We start from the raw sequence: 18,461 nt of genomic DNA on the forward strand, positions 1-18,461 counted from the left end.
GGTAAGGGTTAAATGGAATTATATTTTATTATCGTACAACTGAATATCCTCCATGATCCCAAACATTACTTCGGTGAAACAGATTTCGCTGTAAATAGGTAACAGTCGTATCAATGGAAAATCATTCGAAAATGTAACCAAAATATACATTTTTCTTATTTTTCATAACAAATTTAGCTCAAACTTTACCAGCAGATATTTTAATCAATGACATGTCGTACTGAATTTATATCGTGAAGTAAATTATATGAACATTTATGAATAGTCTGCCATCTTGGTTGATTATTATTATACAATTCAGGTAATAATATCTAACACTACCACCCTGAAGTGAATTAAGTTTTGTTATTTACAAGTTAACTGATACCAGTAAATAAATCAGCCTACAAATTACATTTAGGTACGAAATAGTGATATGATATTGTACCGTATGTATACGTGTTACTGTAACACTCGTGTGGGATAGTAGATTAAACAACGTCAAATGGATTTATTGCTTTAACTGAATTGCTGCACATACTGCCAAATAGCGGACAAACGTTTTATATCTAAGGTAAATTTTTAACAGTATCCTACGTTTTCTTTTGTTATCTTTAAAGTAAGTGATTATTGTTAGATCGTTGAAAACAGCAGGAATGTTTACCTTTTGTTTATCACATTTTCTTGCATGACGGAAGTCTGTGAATTCCGGATGTTGTCTTCTGCTGAGGATTGAGAGCAACAGGCCTCTGTCGTAACATGTAGTCATGTTTACCTAGTCATGTTTTTCACCTGAAAAAGAAGTTAGATTCTTAGAAAATATTTTAAACTCAAACAAAAAAATAGTTGTATATGGTGTGTTGGTGGGGGGGGGGGGGGGGGGGGGAAACGTGGGGGAGTGCAGTATTCAATGATATTCTATCTAAACAAAAGAAAAACGGGTAATATAGCTATAAGGGTACTTGAAATAACGTTGTTTTTTTTTTTCATCTGACCTGTAGCCATTTTTTTTATTTAATTGCGAGCCCGATTTTATTGTCAATATGTTAAACCAGGAAATTTTTTTTTTCAAGCAAATCCAGTCAGAATTTTTTTCACAAAATCCCAACAACATTAACCATTAGCATGCTGGACGCCATTGGTTCTGCCTTTGCGACCAGTGTAAATCTTGATCAGCCTGCACATTCATGCAGTCTGATCAAGATCTGCTCTGTTCGCCATTCAGCCAATATTTTTTTTGTAAGCATCCTTTTTAACAGTCAATGGGACTGTCCAAAGTGAAAGATGGACAAGTTCATTATAGAAATTTAGAAGGATAAGGGTTAAGTGGCCGGTCCACTCAGGTAATAAAATATCTTACCTGTCTCCTATATTTGAACAAGACTTACAGTTTATTACATTTTTTGCAATGTTCTCTGATAAAGGAAACTTGTCACAGATTTTTGATATTGTTTATTTTTTTTATGGTGAAGGGGTGTAACCCTCTGTCACGGGCTATATAAGGGTATAAAACTAATTTGTACGTTAACTTTTAGTTTTTCCTGTTATGCAGAATAGCCCGTGTGTTTAGCTAAATAGGGATAGCGCAGATCTCGGGGCCGTTTTCGATTCCCGAGCGCGTCATTTCTCCCTGACGATTTTATAAATTTAGAGCCGCACCATGAGAAATCCAACATAGTGCGTTTGCGATCAGCATGGATCCAGACCAGCCTGTGCATCCGCGCAGTCTGGTCAGGATCCATGCTGTTCGCTTTCAAAGCCTATTGCAATTAGAGAAACCGTTGGCGAACAGCATGGATCCTGACCAGACTGAGCGGATGCAGGCTGGTCTGGATCCATGCTGGTCGCAAACGCACTATGTTTGTTTTCTCATGGCTCATTTAAAGACTTTGTGTCTGACGTAGTTTCACCTCTAGATCTGATTTATGTGAAGAAGTTGACAGCTACTTGAGGAGAATCGTTTAGTATTGGTAATCCAAGAACACTGGTTAGGTTAACTGCCCACTGTTACAGTTAAAAAATAACACTAAACCCAAAACAGACTAGCTACAAATTAACACATTAATCAAGGTACTTCTTTAATCGTTTTTATCGTGTACATTACAAGGTATTTAGGAGGGGAAAATACAGAAGTAATCGTTTTTTCATCGGGTACCCAATGATTTCCCACCGAATCATCAGGTGGTACGTATTTATATCTCGCCAAATCATTTTTTTCCTTCCGAAGCCTTATAAGTTTTGCGGGTCAGTATCGTTTTCTTCCGAACCAGGCACGTAACCTTCCTTGGGTAATCATATGAGCATTCACAAAAAAAAAGAGTAAAACTCTATTAGCTTTTGGCATTTCAGAAAAGCATATTTGGTATGATTTAAACATCGATAAGAAACCAGGACTTTTTGCTGATTTTGATCTACTTTTTACATAATTTTTCTCTGAAAATACTTCCCCTATCTCTGTGTGTTACAGTGATTATATTTGACATTTTAGTAAATGAGGTGATGGCAGTCAAAATGGTGATTATAGAGTTTCCATGAGAATTGCCTTTATTTAACATTTTGGTAGACGATAATATAGGTCAAATTTGCTTAACATTTTGCTCGTTCTTATTATATCGACACAAGAATTTATTAAAAAAAAAACAAACCAAAAAAAAAAAAAAAAAACCCCCCACACACATAGAACAGGAAATCATTTCACGTGTGAACTACATCAAAACGCTATAATATAGGGTAAGTGTTAATAATTGTAACACTAAATTACTACTTCGTAAAACAGTCTTTACGACCATTGGTTCCTTTCGCTTTCTATAATGACTTCCTTTAAATAGTTAACATATCTAGGTTATTTTTCTGCTTTAAACCAAACTTTGTCTAGTTCGATATGGTCAGTGATGTTAGAAATCAACGTACTGATGCTCTAAAGGCATAACCGACTTATTTCTATTCATTTTTTGATACAAAAATAATTTCCGAAAAGTCCCAATTGATAAAAAAAATCCAACCCCTTTACATACCCTGATTTTTTAGTATGTCACCGGAAACAATTCCTTTTAGGCCTTATGTATCTCTACATTTCCCTGCTAAATCCTATTTAGAAGTTGGACCTATGCATTTTGTCAGCTAGCTTGATACTTTAACAAAGCATAAGGGTTTACGATAATTGAAAATTCATCTATTACGTCATAGTAGATATATGCACTCAGTGCCAATTTTATAATTACCGCACCTACAAGCATGCACGCCAAAACGACAAATTAGTGCGCCAATATGCCAGCTACCTTATTTGTCGTATCGGCACGCTAATTTGTCGTGTTGTAGTGTTGGTACATAAAATGTTTGTCGTATTGGCACACGCTAGTCAAACACGCCAGCATGCCAAAAAACAACAACAACAAAAAAAGAAAAACCAGTAGAAACCGGCAACCATATAAGCCACTAGCACACCGTCATTAAAAGTTTTGTATCAATTGTGTGTATTTATTGTGGTAGCCAATACAGTGGTTAAATTGTCACCAAAGTTTGTCGGTCATAGTCAACATTTTTTTGTTTGTTTTGGGGTTAACGCCGTTTTTCAACAGTATTTTAGTTATGTAACGGCGGGCAGTTAACCAAACTGTTCCTGGATTCTGTACCAATACAAACATGTTTTCTGCAAGTTACTGCCAACTTCCCGACATGAATCAGAGGCGATGGAGGGTGAATGATTTCAGACGAAGTGGCGGGACCCGGGGTAAAGTTGTTCATTTTTCCTAGACTATGTCTTATTGAAAATGATCTACGCACTTTGTTTTATTTCCATCTACTGATTTAGACCTAAGAAGCATATAATCTATATACATGGGAGAGCATACATATAAAATACCCAAGGCTCTGTGGAATTCACCAAACGATATGTTTTACTAGATCAAATATAAGGAAATTGTCTTCGTGGCCGGCTGGTTAAGTGGCTCCTGGAGGGAAACCGGTACCCCACTGCTCGGACTGTCTCGGGCTGGGAAGACCCGCGATCGCGCCGTGCGACCGCCGCCCGTGTGGGTCGTTGATGCCTAGGCCTGGGTCGGCCGGTCCCGTTCTGATCCGATCAATGCTGTTGGTTGGAGACATTGCCTTGGGCGTAGAGCTTGAAAGCCTGTTGTTCTATTCAGGTTCCCACCAATGTTTGAAATAATGCACAAAGGGCTTCTAGTGTCGTCCTTTGACATCAAAAGTTGGAAATGCCCATATGACTTATAATGTGTCGGTGGTTAAGATATGTTTCTTAAATCATGAACAAAGGTGTGTTTTTATAATCCAGTAGGTTTTGCAGAAAAGATACGGAATATAGTTTTAAATAGTGTCGGAAATTTGAATGAAAGACATGCAATAAATATTATAATTCAAGAGGGAATTATGCAATAGTGGATAGCGGATACATGTTGTTTGATAAAACTATGCATAACATGCTATTTTATGTTTTGCCTGTTTGCGGTTATTTATGCACTATTTCTCAGTCGAAGTGTAACTTTTCAGTCTATTCAAATTACTGTCGGGAGATCGAAATCTGACCCTATGGGGAACAACTATTCTTTACTGTAAGCGGAGCGAGGCGGTTGACACATATCTTTAACCGATTTAACTACATTTACACTTTAAAGCGGCATGCCTCCAGATCGTTTAACAACAAAAAAATAATTTTTTTTTAGATATCTTGAAATAAATGCTATATTTCGTAAGAAGGCTTTAAAACTTAATTACTGACAAACTTTATGTTACGGAAACACATGAGAATTAGCTGTTTTTACTACTTTTTACGATGAAAATCGAAAAGCGTTTGTCACGCTTTTACTCCAGGTAAACTGTCTCGATTATAAATATCTATATTTTGAAGACATTATTCACTACTTCAGCTATAGCGCTATTGGTTACGACGACGGGAAAATGTCTTTATTGCCGCGGCGGTCCGGGGTTCGATTCCCGACGCAAAAATCTCATATTCTAATGTTCATAATATGACAAACTTCAATTTGAAAGAAATATTATTTTTTAGCCAAATCTGGAGGCATGCTGCTTTAAAATACAAAACTCTTAAAACGGTTTTACTTTTGCAATGTCAATAACTATTATCCTTAGCACCGTCTGTCCGTTCGCCAGTTCGTCCGTGAGTCCCTATGTCCGTCACTCATAACTTGCCTCAGCGATTAAATGTTAGAGTTAGAAAACTGGTGGTATGAATTGTGACAGTAAGATGTGAAAAAATGTGAAAAAATGTGAAAAACACATTTATGTTGAATATATTTTATTCTGCTCCCATTTCGTATTCTTTTCACATCTTTTTTTTTGTCCGGAAAATTCCTTTGCAACTAGTTAAACTTGTCTTAGTGATAGACTACAGTAAATGGAAGCGCAGAGTGAAATAATTATAACTACATATCTTTAATGTTTGATCCCACTTTCTGTACTAAATATTTTTTATTAAAAATGATGTCTAGTATCTTTGCAACTACTAAACGAAATTTAAGGGAACCTGATCCGGTAGTAAATTGCAATAAGACAAAGTGCGGAGCGTAAGGGTAATATATCTAATTTGAAGAACTAACAGAGTCTCTAATTCCGTTCTTTTTCATCCAAACAATAGTTTTGCAACTCATTGTGTTAATGCTAGACATGCAGAAAAAAGAACCGTACTCATGTCTAATATTTTAATTATTCATCAAATTAGTGTCCAGACAGAAAAATTGCAACTACTGAAAGAAATGTAATGATACTTTAAGGTATGATAGAATGCAATGAGATGACATATACAGCACAAAATATATTACTCTATCACGAACAGCCTCCTTTTTTGTAATTCCGGAAGTTGGGGCCTTTTCCTTACATGGAGCACAAGTACACTTCAAGTTGCCTCGCCTGTATAGTCTTCACAATTCACATTTGTGTTATAATGTCTTATGCGTAGACATACTTGTAAAATTATAATATAACCTATATATATAGCCTGAGTGTAGAATTTTCAAGATAATACTTTAATGTCACTGCTGTATGTTCAGCCGTTCTCATTAAATTAAAGAAGGAAGAGAACAAAATAATGAGCCGCACCATGAGAAAACCAACGAAACTTGTGTTTGCGACCAGCATGAATCCAGACGAGCCTGCGCACCCGCGCAGTCTGGTCAGGATCCATGCTGTTCACTTTCAAAGTCTATTGCAATTAGAATAACCGTTAGCGAACAGCATGGATCCTGGCATTCTGGTCGCAAACATACTATGTTGGTTTTTCTCATGGTGCGGCTCATATTTGTTTATTCTGTAAATTTATATGTTAAAGAATATGCTTAAATGTTTAAGTTATATAAAAGTTCGACTTGCAAAGTTTATAATAAAAAACTATAGTATCACATTTCAGAAAGGTAGTAAAAAGTACATAAAATTTTGCTGTATTTTAATATACAATGGTACAGGTAGGATAGCTTTTCATAAATAGATAGGCCGCTAGGCGATTGAGTTTTTTTGTTTTTGTCAGATAAAAATACCGCACTCGGTGATATATAAATAACCGCACGTGGGGCCGTGTACCAAACTTCCTGCCTTTTAGCTCACCCACAGTTTTCAGCATGAGCTATTGGTATAGGTTGTTGGTTCGGCGTCTATCGTCTTTCGCTTACCCACAGTTTCAGTATGAGCTATTGGTATAGATTGTTGGTTTCGGCGTCTATCGTCTTCCGCTCACCCACAGTTTCAGTATGAGCTATTGGTATAGGAGAGGTTGTTGGTTCGGCGTCTATCATCTTTCGCTCACCCACAGTTTCAGTATGAGCTATTGGTGTAGGTTGTTAGTTCGGCGTCTATCGTCTTTCGCTTACCCACAGTTTCAGTATGAGCTATTGGTGTAGGTTGTTGGTTCGGCGTCTATCGTCTTTCGCGCACCCACAGTTTCAGTATGAGCTATTGGTATAGGCTGTTGGTTCGGCGTCTATCGTCTTTCGCTTACCCACAGTTTCAGTATGAGCTATTGGTGTAGGTTGTTGGTTCGGCGTCTATCGTCTTTCGCGCACCCACAGTTTCAGTATGAGCTATTGGTATAGGTTGTTGGTTCGGCGTCTGTCGTCAGTTTACTTGAAATACACTAGACGTCACAATGTTGGCCCGATTTTAACATAAGATGGTTAGAATGTTTGTCTAAATTAAATTTCGGACGATGAAGCCCGGGCTAAGTATGGAATTCGGTTATCTAGTATCATCAATTTTGTATTTGTCAAATATTTGCAGACGCTGGTTAACACTCTAGATACCTCATTTGGTACCTGAGCTATACATGCATAGACCTTGTATCAGACTTAGACATAGAGTCGATGGTGACCACACCAACAAGGCAAAACAACGTCCTCGACCTTATATTCACCTCCTACCCGAGCTTCACACAGCGATGTAAGACATTGCTCCCAATCTCCGCAAAGAGTGATTACGACGTTAAGACACAGCCATGCAGCCCGTTCGCTCCAGGCCGAAAAGAAGAACCATCTACTTGTGGGACAAAGCCGACACATAAGGGACCAAGGACACCCTCGCTGCATTTAATGACAATTTCATGTCAGAAAAGTTCCAGACAGTGGAACAGATGTGGCGCATGATCAAGAACGCCATTGACTCCGTCAAAAACAAGTATGTTCCTACCCGCAGAATAGCATCTTGGTTCGCCCACCCCTGGATAAACACGAAACTACGCCGACTCTCCAAGCACAAATTCCGGGCATACAAGAAGGCTAAACGTAAAAGAAGTCCAGATGATTGGTCCGGGTATACTGATCTCAAAACCACAACTCAACGGGAAATTCGAACTTCCCACAAACACAGGCCCCATGTGGTTCTGGGACGATCTGTGTATGAAAAGAATTGGAACCACTGCCTTACCCTTGCATGATCGTAAGAGGCGACCAATAGGGTCTTAACACTTGGTTTTGCGGTAACTCTATGATTCCAGCAGGTATGCAAATTTTGATTCCATACCTCATGTTTTTATTTCGATGTATATGAGATGTGAAACCAAAATTTGTAGTCCTGTTTGGCGCCATATAACCTATGCTGTGTTAGTGCGCCGTAAAACCCAAATAATAAATAAATCCCACAAACACTATACATGAAAGATATATGGTGACAACTAATCTGGCTGACAAACCGAAACGTTTCTGGAGCTACGTGAAGGCCAAGACACAGGAATCTATTAGTGTAGCACCACTAAAGAACCAAGATTGTTTCATCCACAGTGATAGCAAAAGTAAAGGAGAAATCCTAAACATACAATTTCAGTCAGTTTTCACCAGGGAAGATCTAACATCAATGTCTGACAAAGGACCAAGCCCATTCCCCTCAATGATTGAAATATTATTCAACACCGCTGGAGTACATAAACAGCTGTCACAACTGAACATTCGCAAAGCATAGGGACCAGATAACATCAGCTCATCACTACTCAGACAAGCCGCGAATGAACTAGCACCAGTCCTGGCCAGGTTATACCAGTTTTCTCATGGACATGGCACGGTTCCCTAAGACTGGAGAGGCGCACATGTCGTCCCTGTGTTCAAGAAGGGAGAAAGACACTTACTCTCCAATTAAACATCAGTGTCACTAACATCAATTGTTTCCAATAAAATGGAACATATTATTCATAGCTCTATCATGCGTTTTTACGAGAAGAATAAAGTACTTCATGACTGCCAACACAGTTTTCGTGCCAAAGATCATGCGAGACCCAACTTATTTGAACAATCCGATTGATCGCCAGTTAGCTGAATGGCAGGAACCAAGTCGACGTGATACAGCTAGATTTCGCTGAAGCGTTCGACAAAGCACCCAACCAACGCCTCATGTACAAACTAGGCTACTACGGCATACGAGGGAGTACAGTCAGATGGATCCAGTTGTTCCTTAGCAACCGGGAATAGAATGTCCTGCTTGATGGAGAGATGTCTTCAGAGAAATATGTATTATCAGGCGTACCCCAAGGCACGGTGCTGGGATCTCTACTCTTCCTGACGTACATTAATGACCTCCCTGGCTGAATAACTTTATCCGGCACCAAGCTGTTCACTGACGACAGTCTACTTTCCCGGGAAATTAAGTCCCAACAAGACGTTGACCGCTAATAATAATAGCAAATGCTGATCTTCACCCGATTTGCAATTATGAAAAAGGTCAAATGCAAACTTTTTACTCAAATGGCGTCGAAAAATCACGTTTAAGCCATGCCCTAAATAGTAGTGACGTTGCCGATTTTTACGGCGATTTATTTAGTTTCAGGGCGTCCATTTAATTCATTTTTTTCTCTCTTTTAATATAACAAGCCCGTTGAAACCTATAGGTCATATAACTTTCAAATATGTTCTTATGGCGATAGCGCGATAATATGATGCAAATACAGGATGAGACAGTGTGATGCTAAAATCTTCGCATCATCTTACCGCGTTTTCTCATGGTAATAACGTGCCATCGCATCGTATTTTCCAGTCACTTATCGCGTAATCGCGCTATCGAAGCTACCACTGTACTACGCGAAGGGGCGAAGCAAAGGAAATGGCATGGTCATGGTTCAGTACGATTATGACATTCGAATCGATGTGAAATAAATAGGCATAACTATATAACTTCATGAAAGCGAGACATGATACAATCTGTCTCTTAGAGGACACTTACCGTTTACTATCGCTTAAGAGAGGCGATTGACATGTAGTTCTTTAGTTCTTTGCTTAATTTAATTTGATGTAAGAGCTCATATTTGCAAGATGTTTAAGTTTGTTTATCTACTTTGATACTTAACCCGATGAATTCGTTCCAGGACTGCTAAAACACAGGAAAGCGGTTTTTTATTTGGCAGTTGATGCTTTCATAACTATCCTTGTTATATGTATCAAAATTTTGTAACACAAAACCTTGATTGTTTTTGAGTGTTTTTGTTCTCATACAAACAAATATTATATATATTCGTGCAATGCATTTACATCTACTTATTGAACAAAACTCTGATAGAAGTTTTTTTTCGATAAGTAACCAAGATAGTTCAAGCCTTTGAAAACACACTTTCAATACCGGTACGTACGATATCAAAATGTATTTTACGATTTCTCTGTCGTTCAAAATAAATGGTTCTTGAGTTATGGGTATATTTACATGTCTTTTAGAAATACAGCCATAAATATCAATAAATTACTGAAGCCCCATACATATTCAGTAAATTTTTTGACATTTTGATTCAACTTAACTCTTAGCTTGTCAGTATTCGAACAGCTCTTGTGAGGTTTTGGAAAATACTAAAAAAAGCATAGATACCTATGGTACACAAGTAAAGGTGTGCGAAAGTCAAATATGTGAATTAGGACACTTTATATAATTTCTTAACCTATATTAGTTGTATAATTACTGGAGAAAAAAACAAACTTTGAATGATAAAATTGGGAACAATTTTAGAGGCATCTTATTCAAAAGAAAAATATTGTCTTGGTACCACAGAAAGTAAATTAAGCTGGAACTTTCCAGGCTCCCATCAGATTTGCAATGCATAAAAACTGAAATTTAGAATTTTTGTCCTTTTAAGTTTTCAGAATCTAATTGAAGACAACAATGGCGATTCACGTACTAGGGCTTGTTTCAATCATCGTCTTTTACCTGCTTATCTTACTGGTTGGTCTGTGGGCAGGACGAAAGACCAAACAGGGGGACAAAGGTAAAGAGGCAGACAATATGATGATAGCAGGACGTAACATAGGCATGTTCGTCGGAACCTTTACCATTACAGGTGTGGCTGTACAATTTCTTTTATATATATCAAGACAGTGCGATGATTTTACAGAGGTCGAAATAAATTAAAATCGCTGGCATTGCATATTATAACTTCTTACATGAGAATTATGGAAGTCACGAATCCTTTAGAACTTTGTAAAACTGTTAAGTATTCATTTATTTGAATATATTTTATGCATAGTTATTATTTTGCAATGAAAGGGAAACAACAAAGAAAATATATTGCAACATTTACGTCGCATATCCATTCTAGATTTGTTAATTAATATTTTCTTTACTTGACTCTGGTTCTAACGTATTAAGGTGATGTATGAATTAAGTTTTGTTTTTAGCTACTTTGATTGGAGGAGGAGCTATCAATGGAACAGCGGAATCTATAGTCACGACGGGTCTCATCTGGTGCCAAGCTCCCTTTGGATATGCAACTGGACTATGTTTAGGCAAGTAAATACTTATACAAAGTTTAACCTGCTAGGTTTCTAAAATTGATCGACATGTCATTCAGTTTGAGCAGTACCATACCATTTATTATTCGAAGGGGTTTTCACTGAAAATTTACAGACTGAAAAGCGAACAGTGAAGACCGATATTGGTCTACACTGGTCGCAAAGGCAGAATCACTAACCGCCAGTAGGCTAAAGATTAGGTGCAGCTTAAAGTCAACACCGGTTAGCCATATCGGTCCCTTCCCAGAATTCGTCAGATTAAAGTAGACGATACTGAGAAACAAAAAATATCGTTCACGTACTAGGTCTAAAGCATATGTGGAACCTAAGTGTAAGTAATATTGGTGTGAAACGCTAGAGATAAACCTCGAGGCGAAATAACGTTCTTGTAGAGAACGAACTCTAGTGTAAATTATAGTATTGAAAATACACGAAGAGATGAAAAAGTAAAAGGTTAGAAGTGTAAATCATTCATTGTTTCAGTAAGAATTTAAGATGATCAGAGAGATAAAGGTAAATAGAAGATGGATTCTATTTACCGTCACATTGTGGAACAATGCTTACAAACTCTAAAGAACTTTTGAAGAGCTTATAACATCAATTAAATCCTACTCCCAGCAATGTGCTGCTTCCAATTTAAAGCTAAGTCAGCTTAGGCAATTTGCGGTGAAATTACATTGCAATGGAAGTGACCAGGGCTCGAACCCGCGACCTTCAGTTTCGTAGGAAAGCATTCTTGACGTCCATTTACACTGGCATATTGTTAAGAGGTATTGTATAAATATGAAACATATTTTTTCTCAGCCGGTTACTTCTTTGTCGGCAAGATGCGATCTCAAGGGTACGTTACAATGCTAGACCCGTTTACTTACAAGTATGGAGAGAGAATGGGTGGGTTATTGTTTATTCCAGCGTTAATGGGCGAAGTGTTCTGGACAGGTGCTATATTATCCGCTCTTGGTAAGTATAATATATTAATGACGTGACAATGTGTTTTCGTTCTTAAAGATTCTTTATTATCTTATTATTATTCAGCAGAAACAGGCAAGTGGAAATAAACTGTAATGTATTAATTTTCAGACAGTACTACTCTCATTGTTAGTTTAATTTCCTATAGGTTAATACAGGACACAGAACATATATCTAAATTGAAAAAGTATGTATCTGGTAACACGATATTTAACCTTTACCCTGCCATATTTCTAAAATGGACTGGTCTACCGTACCATCTATTTTCAAAAGGGTGGGGATGGGGGTGAATATTTACTGTCAGAATAGCGAACAGAGTTAACAGTTATCCTAGAAATGGATATCAAGATTGGTATTATTGTGTCTTTGCAGGTACAGCTCTTCCAGTTAGTCGGGTGATAGATTTTATCAGTTATTCTTATGAATTGATGCCAATATTTGTATTATCGTGTTGTCAACTTCTTTCTTTGCAGGTGCAACTTTATCAGTTATTCTAGAGTTAGACGCCAAAATTTCAATTATCGTGTCTGCATGCATAGCGGTCTTTTACACCTTCTTCGGAGGGCTTTATTCAGTAGCGTATACAGACATTGTACAGCTTGGCTGTGTGTTTGTAGGTCTGGTAAGTGCTTATATGTATAATGAAATAATGTAGGGATAAAGCATGTTTTTTCGTTAAAACATCTGCAGAATCTCAAGGCATTTCGTTGGTGCCATAGCCCGGTAATGAGGTCCGAAATGAACATGCGTTAACACTACTCTTGCATAAAACGCGTAAAAAACGAATAAATGAATACACTGTCCCTGAACGTCATTAATGTTCGTAAAGGGGGAAAGTGTTTCTTTTAATATTTTCAGACATAAAAAATACTATTGAAAATAAACAAGCTTTTAACAGTAATAATCGTTTGGGAAATCTATACTATATGCATTGTCTTTAAGTAAATAGTTTTCCTTATATAATATATGTATGATTTATTTCAGTGGCTTGTCGTCCCATTTGCCATGACTCATGAGGCGGTTGGAGATATCACAGTTAATGCTACATCTAACTGGGTAAAGACCCTCGATCCCGCTTATGCAGGAGTGTATATAGACAATTACTTATTTATTGCATTTGGTGGAATTCCATGGCATGTGAGTAACGCTTCAGCATTAATATATACATGTAGTTTGTAGTTTAGTATAGTACGCGAACAGGAGCTCTATACTGGCCATGATATTACACACACTTGTATTCCAATAAAATCTATGTGTTCACATTTACAGCAACATAAGATAGAAAATAGGACATACTATATGGTTTTCACTGTTGAAACATGAGAATACAAACTTATAGAGAAAAAATCTTTTACAGCGTTCTTGTAAACTACAATGAAGAAAAATAAGCTGTAAACTCAATATGTGAATACAACGATATAGCAAAAGTATTTTAGAACGTTATGATGAAAAATGAACTAAAAGCTCCAAATACGGTGTAAAATCGGGAATCAAAAGGGGAGGCATAACTATTCCAGAATTGAACAAAACACCATTTTACCATGTGCATAAACTAATATATATTAGGATCAGTTAAAACAAGGACTGTACATGTTTAATGAAGTTACACCTTCCTTACTAAATGTAACTGTTCTAAAATATTTATCATTCATTGAAACAAAATGTTGTTTGGAAGTTAGGGTAAATGAAAATTTAATATATTGGACTTGACTCTGATGATTATATTTTAGTCGCTGTTCCAACGAGTACTTGCTTCTACAACTGCTCGAAATGCGGAAATAGCTACAGTTCTGTCTGGAGTGTGTTGTTTCATATTTCTAGGACCATCTTTTCTGATAGGGATAGTAGCGAGCGTCACAGGTATATTCTGACTTTTATACTAAAATGACATCAGTAAATAAATAATATCTAGTTTCAAGATATAGAAAAGAGATTGACCGTAACAAACCCATTGCATCATTGGTGTTTCGTTTCAACTACATTATGTATGAACTATGATATCAAAATATTTAGAAACGAGGAACTGTGTATTCAACTCGTAAAATAATGCTCTTTGGTGTATGGTGAAAGATTTGTTTTAGGTTTAAATGTTAAAGGTGACGATCATATGAAGGTCAATGTCAACTATACATAAAACAGTTTGTAGGTCTTGCCATAAGTTTTTTTGAGTGTGAGTATGAACTGAATTATTTTACCATTTAAGTCATAATACCTATAAGTTATTTCTAGATTGGAACCAGACAAGGTATGCAGAAGTTGGAGAAGTGCCAATTCCTGCTAAGGACTTGAAGCTTATATTGCCCCTTGTTCTAGAGTATCTAACGCCGAAAGCAGTGGCCTTTGTTGGACTGGGAGCTGTGTCAGCAGCAGTCATGTCGTCTGCTGACTCAACAACATTGTCAGCCAGTACCATGTTTGCACGAAATGTGTACAAACTTGTTTTCAGACCACAGGTAAATGATATTCATACACTTATAACACCATCCAGCTTTATATACGTCCTTTCAACAGTAGGTCTTTTTGAATTTTAGTAGTACATGTATACGATAAATTACCACGTTGAGTTAATTGAGTATTAAATAAGTATTAATTTAGTATCACGATCAAATGAGAAAATGTCCACACTTATTTAAAAATAGCGATTTGTTGAGAAAATCCTTGTTTGCTATTACTATATAAATTTATACACTCATATGTTGTATGTGAATGCACATATGTAGCCAAGTTCCTCATTTAATAATATCAGAAGAATAGGAAACTGCGGTTATTTAGTGACGGATTTTCGTGCAGCTAACCCGAGAATTGTGGGTTTGTATGCTGTTTATGACTGATTTAATTACTATTTTACAGTCTATGTCCGAGAAACAGTTATCAAGTGAAGTTAACATCATTTTCCGTTCTTCCACTGCAAAAACACCCACCCCCTAGATATTTTGTAACTTCATCTATTTTTAGCTCACCTGAGCAATGCTCAGGTGAGTTTTTCTGATCGCTCGATGTCCGGCGTCTGTCTGTCGTCTGTCCGTCAACATTTAGCTTGTGTATGCGATAGAGGCTGTATTTTTCAACTGATCTTCATGAAATTTTGTCAGAATGATTATCTTGATGAAATCTAGGCCGAGTTCGAAAATGGGTCATCTGAGGTCAAAAACTAGGTCACTAGGTCAAATCAAGGAAAAACCTTGTGTATGCGATAGAGGCTGTATTTTTCAATTGATCTTCATGAATGTTGGTCAGAATGATTGCCTTGATGAAATCTAGGCCGAGTTCAAAAAAGGGTCATCTGGGGTCAAAAACTAGGTCACTAGGTCAAATCAAAGAAAAACCTTGTGTATGCGATAGAGGCTGTATTTTTCCATTATTTTTCATGAGTATTGGTCAGAATGATAACCTTGATGAAATCTAGGACGAGTTCGAAAATGGTTCATCTCGGGTCAAAAACTAGGTCACTAGGTCAAATCAAAGAAAAACCTTGTGTATGCGCTAGAGGCTGTATTTTTCAATTGATCTTCATGAATATTGTTCAGAATGATTGCCTTGATGAAATCTAGGCCGAGTTCGAAAATGGGTCATCTCAGGTCAAAAACTAGGTCACTAGGCTAAATCAAAGAAAAACCTTGTGTATGCGATAGAGGCGGTATTTTTCAATTGATCTTCATGAATTTTGGTCAGAATGATTACCTTGATGAAGTCTAGGCCGAGTTCGAAAATGGGTCATCTGGGGTCAAAAACTAGGTCACTAGGTCAAATCAAAGAAAAACCCTGTGTATGCGATAGAGGCTGTATTTTTCAATTGATCTTCATGAAATTTGGTCAGAATGATTGCCTTGATGAAATCTAGGTCAAGTTTGAATATGGGTCATCTGGGATCAAAAACTTGGTCACTAGGTCAAATCAAAGGAAAACCTTGTGTATGTGATAGAGGCTGTATTTTTCAATTGATCTTCATGAAATTTGGTCAGAATGATTGCCTTGGTAAAATCTAGGTCGAGTTCGAATATGGGTCATCTGGGGTCAAAAACTAGGTCACTAGGTCAAATAAAAAAATTTCTTGTGTTTGCACCAATTTAAATGATACTTGGTCAGAATATTTTTTTCCATGCAATCACTAGGTCTATGTTTACACTGTTATGGTGTATTATGGTGTGTTTCTCAGGTGAGCGACCTAGGGCCATCTTGGCCCTCTTGTTCTATTTCCAGGCATCAGAATCTGAAATCATATGGGTAATGAGGATATCAATTATTGGTGTGGGTACTCTCTCCGCTATTATGGGCATTGTCGTAGATTCCATCTACATGCTATGGTTTCTGTGCTCCGACCTTGTGTATGTTGTGCTGTTTCCTCAGCTGCTTTGTGCAATTTATTTACGATGGACTAATACGTATGGTTCCTTGTCTGGTTATATTGTTGGGATATTCTTTCGATTAGCTGCGGGCGAAGTGGCTCTTGGAATTCCAGTTCTGATAAAATATCCATTTTTCAGTGAAACAAATGGCCAGATGTTTCCGTTCCGTACTTTTGCTATGCTCCTTTCATTAAACACGATCATGTTCATGTCGTATGCGACCAATTATTTATTCCATCATCGTATAATAAGCAGAAGATTCGATATATTTGAGACTAAAAAACGTGAATCAATCCACAAAATCAAACAAATGGAAATGTCGCCATTGCGACAAACGTTTGAAGAGGAACGAGAACATCTGTCGTGAAATACGTTATTGAGCCGGTTTTTTTCATGTCAATCGGTAAATTCCGGCGATTACATAGTCTCATTATTTATTTCGATGTACTTCGATCTTTAATGTAGCACATACGAGGAAACCAAAGAATTCGCGTACGAAGAACATGTAATCGAACGGATATTGCCGATTATCAGTTACCTAGTGCCTTCTTAAATGGCATAATCACATTTTAGTTGTATATATAGTTTTATCTTGAATCTGTGTATGTTCGCAAGTGTGCTGTAGAAAATATATCAGCTTCAGATCAACACTAATTCTTGTTTTCTCTCATTTTTTGTCATTCGGGGTCACTACTTTAAAACAAACGTTTAGTAATATGTTTTGTATAATTAGAAGAAAAGCCAGTTATGTGACCAGATGTTTGATGAGAACGAGGCTGTTTTAATGACATCTCATTCCTAATAAACTGTATTTGTTTTAAAGATAATAGACTGAAAGAGGGGATGGGGGGTCTGTATCCATATTGGAATATATGGCGTCGCTAAGCCAACAGGTTTTTTTATAGGTACATGGTTAAAAGTTGCCATTTCAGAGTAAACATTTGAAGAGATTAACTGTTACATATGCACATAGAGAGAAACAAAAGAAATAGTAAAGGGATACTAACGGTAATTTAAGCAAAAATGAATCAAAAATATAAAATCACGTTAACTTTCTTCCATTTTTATATCGATGTTTCATTGCTTTGGATCTTCACCCTTCTAAACGTTCAACTCTTGTAAGTGTATGGATGCAATATGTCCTGCGGTAAGTTAGTTTCTACCATCCTCCTACTGCAAGTTTAACGTCAAACCAGAGAAAACCATGTATCCAATCCAACCAATGAAGCCAGTTAAATCAGTCTCCTTTGACAACGACAACTAAGTGTTTACAGGAGGGAGCCATCATGCAGAAAAATGAAAAAAAAACAATATGCATGAAGTTTAGAGTTCGGCGGCATTTTAATAATGTTGGCTAAAAAAACTAGTTACAAGAATTACATTCATCAAACCCTAGCAGAATTGCCTGGAAATATTTTCAGCGGTTGATTTTTAGCTCACCTGTCACAAAGTGACAAGGTGAGCTTTTGTGATCGCGCAGCGTCCGTCGTCCGTCGTCCGTGCGTGCGTGCGTCCGTGCGTGCGTCCGTGCGTGCGTAAACTTTTGCTTGTGACCACTCTAGAGGTCACGTTTTTCATGGGATCTTTATGAAAATTGGTCAGAATGTTCCCCTTGATGATATCTAGGTCAAGTTCGAAACTGGGTCACGTGCAGTCAAAAACTAGGTCATTAGGTCTAAAAATAGAAAAACCTTGTGACCTCTCTAGAGGCCATATATTTCACAAGATCTTCATGAAAATTGGTCAGAATGTTCACCTTGATGATATCTAGGTCAAGTTTGAAACTGGGTCACGTGGGGTCAAAAACTAGGTCATTAGGTTTAAAAATAGAAAAACCTTGTGACCTCTCTAGAGGCCATATTTTTCACGAGATCTTCATGAATATTGGTCAGAATGTTCACCTTGATGATATCTAGGTCAAGTTCGAAACTGGGTCATGTGGGGTCAA

At 37.2% G+C, this 18,461-nt stretch overlaps 1 protein-coding gene across 2 annotated transcripts; it reads left to right on the forward strand.

Moving 5' to 3' along the window:
• Window positions 1-223: 223 nt before the first annotated feature.
• On the forward strand, window positions 224-17,160 carry LOC123562452 (high-affinity choline transporter 1-like). Of its 2 annotated transcripts, none has more exons than XM_053537556.1 (9): window positions 224-553; window positions 10,547-10,747; window positions 11,085-11,192; window positions 12,003-12,158; window positions 12,641-12,789; window positions 13,152-13,304; window positions 13,898-14,027; window positions 14,397-14,620; window positions 16,368-17,160. In XM_053537556.1, exons 2-9 carry the CDS (start codon window positions 10,573-10,575, stop codon window positions 16,878-16,880), a joined length of 1,608 nt encoding a protein of 535 aa, XP_053393531.1. In that variant the 5' UTR covers window positions 224-553; window positions 10,547-10,572; the 3' UTR covers window positions 16,881-17,160. The 2 variants fall into 2 exon arrangements, with proteins under 2 accessions (XP_053393531.1, XP_053393532.1); XM_053537557.1 differs by having other exon boundaries at window positions 10,554-10,747.
• The last annotated feature ends 1,301 nt before the right edge of the window (window positions 17,161-18,461 follow it).

Source organism: Mercenaria mercenaria, chromosome 2 (assembly GCF_021730395.1).
Source record: "Mercenaria mercenaria strain notata chromosome 2, MADL_Memer_1, whole genome shotgun sequence".
Lineage (NCBI taxonomy): Eukaryota > Metazoa > Mollusca > Bivalvia > Venerida > Veneridae > Mercenaria > Mercenaria mercenaria.